This window comes from Cupressus sempervirens, chromosome 9, assembly GCF_028749045.1.
Source record: "Cupressus sempervirens isolate cs-2001-9-10 chromosome 9, ASM2874904v1, whole genome shotgun sequence".
Taxonomy (NCBI): Eukaryota; Viridiplantae; Streptophyta; class Pinopsida; order Cupressales; family Cupressaceae; genus Cupressus; species Cupressus sempervirens.
Genome location: NC_143126.1, coordinates 19,302,088 through 19,310,324, shown reverse-complemented (window position 1 = coordinate 19,310,324; position 8,237 = coordinate 19,302,088). Strand labels below are relative to the sequence as shown.

Sequence of the window (8,237 nt, the reverse complement as noted above, 5' to 3'; positions counted from 1 at the left end):
CCCTCTCCATTCACTTTTTACCATCCCAAAATAGGCAAAACAACTAATAGATGAATTTCTAATGGGCCTCTAATTTGTTAAAGGTAGTTCACATATATTTACTCTTCCATGACATTGTCAAGATTACATACATACATTTCCATCCCACATGCATACATTTCCATCCCACATTGTGAAAAAGCACAATATTTAATAGAATTCTTTATCCAATTTTTATTTTGAAAATAATTTTAGTCAAAATTGTAAAAACGTTTCAGGACATACAGCTTTTCAGGCCTTCCAAAACAACCACCAAGCTAAATAAGTGCTTGCTTTATGTTAATTAAGTTTCAGGCTTTACTAGCTAAACTTTTTGTAGTTTTAATTTTAGTCAAGATTGTAAAAACGTTTCATACAGCTTTTCAGGCCTTCCAGAAACAACCAGCAAGCTAAATAAGTGTTTGCTTTATCTAAAATAACCACCAAGCTAAATAAGTGTTTGCTTTATCTAAAATAACCACCAAGCTAAATAAGTGTTTGCTTTATCTTAATTAAGTTTCAGGCTTTACTATTTTACACGAGTTAAGGATCCACAGATCCATTAATTTGCAGTGTTATTGAACTTACTGTGAATGAATAATCCATATGAACTGAACATATCTTCTTAGTTTAGCTTTGGCTGTTGACAGACATAATTTGTGAATAATTGGAACTCAAAATGCTGTAAAAATGAAATGTAAAGACGTTTAGAACATGGTATGGACAATATCATGTCTTAAAGGTGGGTTAAGCTAAAAAGGAATGATGCTCCTATGGATGTATCCCATATAGAACATGTTTTACATAGCATTTTCATTGAAAAAGAACCACCAGACTAATTATATAAGTGGAGAACTTTCTGAATATAGGACTGCTTATAGCCATTCAAAATGGAATTTTCCCAGCATAACTGGGTTTTGCACAAAGACTAGTGTTTACAGTCCTTTTCAAAAGGTCCAGCTGATTAGATTGTTGCCATCAACAGATGTAAATTCTACATGGACCAGATATTGATTTGGTCTCTCAATTAGCAGTTATCTGCATACTTCTACTCATTTGTATGATTCTGATGGACTATTTATTTAGATTAACATAAACTACGTAACTCTCTCCGAGAGATTTCTAAGCTGAGATGCTAAAACAGACTGTAGAAGTGGAGAAACAGGGGCTGAATATATCCATACAGGGTTGAGTGTACCTTGAGAATTGAAACATTTTTGGCAAATCTAATCTATAATTTTTGTATCTTCAACGATTTTTTAAGCTAGCATCTGATTGGTAAAAGACAACATCTCCGTCATCTTTTACATAGCGATCTTCTGAGATGCTCTTTACCAGAGGTTTGATCAACTCAATGGGAAAAGGACTCGACTTTTGGGGAGCCCGATAATACTTCCCAAGCACAGGTTTAGCTGCTTCAGTCTGCACAAACAAAATTGTCAACATTTTCACAAGAATGAGTTATTGACATGCATAAACTTCTGATTTAAACTCTCAAATTATTTATCTTAATGTTTTGTATCACACTCAGTCAATCATCAGGAAAAGGAAAATCCATGACAAGAAACCCAAAACCATAGTCTTGATGTTCTGTATCACATTCAGTGGTCCATCATCAGGAAAGGCACAATCCATGACAAAAAACCCAAAATCATGATCTTAATATTTCGTATCACACTCCGTGGTCCATCATCAGGAAAGGGACAATCCATGACAAGAAACCCAAAACCAAACCATGGTCTTGATGTTTCATATCACACTTTGTGGTCCATCATCAGGAAAAGGAAAATTCACGACAAGAAATGCAAAACCATGGTCTTGATGTTTCATATCACACTTTGTGGTCCATCATCAGGAAAAGGAAAATTCATGACAAGAAATGCAAAACCATGGTCTTGATGTTTCGTATTACACTCAGTGGTCCATCATCATGAAAAGGAAAATCCATGATGAGAAACCCAAAACCAGCAAGATGTAATGTATATCACCACATAAAAGGTTCAAAGGCTCAAATATTACTTTAAAACTTAGAAGAACAATGTGTATTCACATAGAAGGCTTAAATATCACTTAGACATTAGGACAATTTGATGATAGCACTCATAGAAAATGAGCTTTCTCCTAGATTAATTAAGTAATGATCATTTCTTGGAATTTGACATATCTTACCGCTTCTACCAGATGGTAATGAGGAATTTGAGGAAACAAGTGGTGTATGATATGCGTTCCAATGTCATGCTGAATTTTGTTGAACAAGCCATAGTCACGATCAATGGTGGACAGAGCTCCCCTGAGATAGCTCCACTCCTACAATGTTGTCAAACGAAGTAACCACTGGTAAGCAAATTGGCAATGGAGCAATGCAGTATCACTTTAAACCATCAAATAGTACTATCTGTACACACATAAACTGAAACAGGAATTCCTTGCAAGCCTCATACCGTTCCCCTGTACCAAGGCACTCGCTGGTTATGACCATGGTGATGTAAGTATGTTACCATATCCAGCCACATCACAAAAATCTGCCAAAGCCAACCCAAAATAAGCAAGATTCTATTATAGCCAATTTGCAATAAGGATGCTTCTAGCTTTATTAAAAAGATATTCCTTTTCAAAAATGTTTACAAAGGATGTGCTTGTCTAATAGAATAACAATAATCACAATGACAATAATCGATTGGATGATACTAATTGGCTTTTAGCCGTGCTTATTAGCCAGATTCTATGTACGAGTCATTTTTAAGTTTGAGTAGGTTTTTAGAGTTCCTAGGGATTCAAACACCTAATATGGAATACAGTAGTGGGTTTCTTGACCAAATGAGCATTTGAAGGAATGCAGATTTGGAATTACGAGGATAGAAAACATTTTCCTCTGCCTTTGGATTTATCTCATGTGTTAGAGCAATAATTAGCTGTGGAAGATAGGAATGTGTAATTGTTTGTTCTTTATTAGGCTCTTGGCCATTCTTTTTATATAGCTCTCTTTCCATTTAATAGATCTTTACCCCTTTTCTTTTGAAATACTGTAATACATTATGATTCATAAAATCATTCCACAAAAGAGGACACCAACGTCAAGTTTTCAGTGCTGGAACTAAAAGATACATGTTATATAGAAGCATGTTCATAATTTTTTTCCAAGTAAAACTCAGCAAATGTATTTACCCAGTAGGGCACAACATAGAGGTTGATAACCCATCCAGGATTCGTTATGATAGCAAGGGCAAGTAACAATGAAGCCATAGCAGTCCAGCATAAAGTTGAGATAAGAACGGCATTTCTCTCTTCTGGGGCAAAGAGATCAGAGTCAGGATTGTAATGGGAGCCACGCTTACCAGGACTTCTCAGCCACTGCAAAAGACCAAAATCATACAGCCCCACGAAACACAAAACATCAGAACTCACAAAAGTTCCCAACATGTAGCTGCTTGTAAGCATTCTTAATAATAGCCAACGAAAACGTTGCAGAAGAATAGAAAGAAAATGACTCAAAACATGGGCATGCTTACCAGGTAAAATGGATATATAAACAGTGCCCATGGGAGAGAATATCTCATAGTCCGACTTTCTGGCCTCAAATTCTTATACATCTTCTCTGTAACCTGTAATATTAGAAATCAGATACCTTATATAGAAGACTAGTACAACCATTACAACAGGTCAAGTTTCTCTTGCATTGGTCAGAAAGTTTCATAAGCCACAAAACCACTGCTACTGATAAATGCAGACAACAATAAAATAGAAACACAAAATTGAAGTTTTCACTCAATGAAATGGAAATTGAACAGATTAACAAAGAGAAATCTCAGGACATGGATTGTGTTATTCTTATTTATCTTTTATACAAACTTCCAAACATAACAACACAAATCCTACGGAAACAGCTAAAAATGATCAAAACAAAAAGAGTTCCCAAAATATACTCACTCGCTGCAGTATGAATAAGTACGACTTACTGAAAGCAAAACCTACAATGCTTTAAATAAAAACTATCATTGCTTCTTTCATACTAAAGCAATCATAAAATATGGCTATATTCAAAGAAATGCCCGATGCTGAACACCTTTAAAACTAGGTTGCAAGAGTACACGTACCCACGTACCGGGTACTCAGTGGTGAGCATCATAGCTAAGACCTTGATTAAGATTTCTGATTTTTTTGAATAGCAGCTTGTTGTTTATCAAGGTTAATTCAATACATAATCAATTTGAAACTTTGACACAATGCTGATTAACAGACTTTATCACTGTTCAAGTCAGCAGTTTATCATTTGCAATATGGCATTGTTATATGATTTATGACTTCTTGTTCATGTTTAAAGTCTGCCTTATCATATATTATTATTACAAACACATTGCAAATCTAAGAAAACAATACATTGCATTTGCAAACTTCATTAGTTTTCTTGTTTTGGAAAACCATTGTCATGACTCGTAATACGTAAGTTTGACGTACCCAAGTATCCCTATTTTGAAACATAGTCATACCCGTACCCTAAGTACCCAAACACCCCCAACCCCGTGAAACCTTTCTTTTAAAATAGCAAATGGAAGGAAAACTTATGTCACTAGGGTTAGCAACATGTCTCTGACTACCGTGCATATTCACTAGGCCTTTCTTAACTTAGTCCTGCGTAATAACAACTCGGATTTGCAGTTGAACACTCCATATAAAAACATTTTGTGATGCGAATCATTTTTACCAACAGTTAGTTTCTCATTCAACATAGTCATACCCGTACCCTAAGTACCCAAACACCCCCAACCCCGTGAAACCTTTCTTTTAAAATAGCAAATGGAAGGAAAACTTATGTCACTAGGGTTAGCAACATGTCTCTGACTACCGTGCATATTCACTAGGCCTTTCTTAACTTAGTCCTGCGTAATAACAACTCGGATTTGCAGTTGAACACTCCATATAAAAACATTTTGTGATGCGAATCATTTTTACCAACAGTTAGTTTCTCATTCAGATCCAAACTTAATTCTTTTTAAAAGAAAGAATAAACGGTAATATGCTAGTAGTTAAGGTACTTGAAAATCTGGAGTCGGACTCCCCCAAGAAGTCTGTCAGACAGAGGCTACCTTTATTTTTTCCTGAATTTGTTACTAGTACCCATCTTTCAACATTAGGCAATAATAGAAAGTTAGACATCACATTATTTGATAATGCAAAACAACAGCAAAAGAATTCAGAAAGAATGTTAAGCACAATGTGAACTGGAAATTTCACTCTGCCTCAAATGGAAAGATTTAAGCAGATGCTACCTTTATTCTTATCTAAAATTGCAATTAGATCCCTTTTTCAATAACATTGAGAAAAACATCATCTCATTTGTTAACGCAAAGCCATAGAAAAACTTTTATAAGGAATGTAAAACACACAATATGAATTGAAAGTTTTACTCTGCCTTAATGGCAAGATTTAGACAGAGGATACATTTAAAATTGTTACAGCAAAACATCCAGAAGGAATATAAAACAAAATATAAACTGAAAACTTTACTCTGCCTCAATGGCAAGATTTAGACACAAGCTACCTTTGTTCTTGTCTAAATTTGTTATTAGTTCCTATTTTTAATTACTGTGCAATAATAGAAACCATAACATCAGAATCCTTGTCAATACAAAGCTACAGAAAAACATTCAGAAAGAATATAAAACGCACAATCTGAACTGAAAACTTGAGTGTCTCAATGGCAAGAATGGAGGAAAAGCCTCACCGGATGCCAGGATTCATCCTTTTCCACATGGCCATGGTTCTGGTGATGGGTTCTGTGACTTATTCTCCTGCAAACAACGAAATCCATTACCGATTCAATTACTCCATGCGCAATGACGCTTCATGATGGGATTGTAAAAACGAATGTACAAAAAACCATAACGGAATGAACACAGCCCTAGTGGACTACTGATCTTCTTTGACAAAGAAATGTGAAAAGGTGAAAACCTAACTATAGTAGGCGGTCGAACGACCTGAGGCCGCGTAAGAGGGCTATAGATATTCAAATGGGTGCAATTGGATACAATTCATCACAAATCTGGTTATACTGCTGTAAGGATGTTACAAAATAATTCTGTAAGCGGTTAGATTTAATGCAGGCAGTCGATTATTATGAAGAAATATTCAGAGATTAACCAATTCCCTGAAGATATTCGCTCTGTGCCTATGGTAAACCCTATTACCAATTCCCATTGGTCACTTTTCTTAAACAGTGAGCTTTATTGAAAATATAGTCAGAGTTTCCAAATCCTTTAAGATATTTTCTGTGTCATTGAGCCCTAGTGTAAACCAGTTTTATCAAAGATCAGGATAGCCTACACCATTGTTTTCTCCCAATCCAATCCCACAAGACCTAAAAACAATCAATAAACATGTACTGCAACAAAAGCAATTCCAAAAGATGAATGCTACGCTCAATCATCAACTTTGAATACACCATTTACTTAAGAGCCAATCACACAAGACCTAAAAAACAATATAAGAGCCAAAACCACAAGAATTAAAACCAATACCATAAGATAAATGCTATTCATAATCCATTTACTGAAGCTGTACAGCGACAAAACTAGATTTAACAAGAGAACCTAAAATAAGATCTGAAGGACTAGGTATAAACCATTTCCATCAAAAGACCAGAAACAAACAATTGAAAACACATATATACCATCCATTGTAAGGCACCAGAATAAAAGAGTGAGTCAAATGTCCAATGGTGGCATTAAGTTCCTTGCTGTCTGAAAAGCTTCCATGGCCACTGAAAACCAAACCAAGCACACCGTTACACATGTCCAACCAATGCAATCACTAACAGAACAACATAGGTCAATCAATAAAAAAAGCTAAATACCATTTCCATGCTTTTAGGTAAGACTGTATCAGCATCCACGGTTCGGATCATACACAATGATCCATCATGAAAAGGAAAGAGTTAAGAATGTATCATTCTAATGATGATCCGAAAGATGTCATAAACACAATCGTACCCAAAAGCATGAATATAATATTATGCACAGTAGAAATCTGTTATCATTAAGCTACATACCAATCATGCCCAATGACAAAGAGTGCCCAAAACATGGTCCCCTGAGCAAACCAATACAAGGGCCAAACAGCCCAGCTGTTAAAATAGATGGCAAGGCCTGCCAAGATTAAAACCGCCATTACATCTGTAGCAAAATAGCTCATGGACCTCCAGCTGCTCTTCACCCAACAATGCTTAGGAATGGCTGCCCTGATGTCTCCTATTGTAAATGGCGGCATTGCAGAGGGATCAAACTCTTCAAACTTTTCACCATTCCTTGTATCTCTTTCCCTGCGCCCATCGTTAGAAACCATCTTGGATGGTCTTCTCAAGGGAGCAAGAACAGAGGATAAAAACCTCCTAACGGGGCCATATGGATTCAGCCCAAGCAGAGAAAAAGATGAAGGATTGTTCATTGCTGGAGCAACCATGGTAGAGCTTTTTTCCTCTGCCTGAGTTGCCAACCAGCAGGGCCTTGTTCCTTTAGGGAGAAAGATAATGGAAACACTGGGCCTTCTTATAGGAAAGTGCTCTTGGCTTTACCTTCATAGAATCCAAACTGTAGCGCTTGTTCAGCTACACATAAGTTGGAAGAATCAGTGCTTTATTTTTATTTATTTTAAAGCAAAGATATTTTTTTAAATAGGGCTTTAAAAGGGAACCTTCAGATAACTAAATTTTGATATTTTGACTCGCCTCTCAGCATCTAATTCAGATTAAATGTGGGATTTTTAAAAAGGTAGAATTTGGACGGTGTATTAAAAAAAATTGTATAATTTGAACAGGGTTTTAAAAACCTTTATGTTTTCAGTTGCGTACCTATTAAAAAAAGAGTTTTTTTGAATTTTGGCATCCATGAGCGAATCTATGCATGGTGCTACTAAGTTGAAAGGATTTCGGGATGGTTATAAAAGGAAAAGTATAAGGAAACATCGAATTTTTTAGGTTAACTCGGACATTGGATCTTTGATTACTTCAGTCGAAAGCAAAGTTGCCAGAAATAGAAAGAGCAAGTGTCACTTTCGCCACCAGCCGCTGCGCACATGCAACGAAGAACGCATGTCCCTTCCCCTAAAATCTAGTTGGTAAGGAGAATCTTGTTCGTCCTTTGAATGAATAAAATATAATAAAAACTCACATGTTAATGGTGGGCCCCACCCGACCCCTCACATGTTAAGGGTGGGTCCCCCGTGAT

At 36.1% G+C, this 8,237-nt stretch overlaps 1 protein-coding gene across 1 annotated transcript; it reads right to left on the bottom strand.

The window, feature by feature from the left end:
- Window positions 1-874: 874 nt before the first annotated feature.
- LOC149537429 (omega-3 fatty acid desaturase, endoplasmic reticulum-like) lies at window positions 875-7,746 on the bottom strand. The gene is made up of 8 exons (XM_089802926.1): window positions 7,064-7,746; window positions 6,686-6,775; window positions 5,741-5,807; window positions 3,528-3,620; window positions 3,184-3,369; window positions 2,460-2,540; window positions 2,188-2,325; window positions 875-1,440 (listed from the first exon to the last, which is right to left on the bottom strand). Exons 1-8 carry the CDS (start codon window positions 7,471-7,473, stop codon window positions 1,267-1,269), a joined length of 1,239 nt encoding a protein of 412 aa, XP_089659052.1. The 5' UTR covers window positions 7,474-7,746; the 3' UTR covers window positions 875-1,266.
- Window positions 7,747-8,237: the final 491 nt, after the last annotated feature.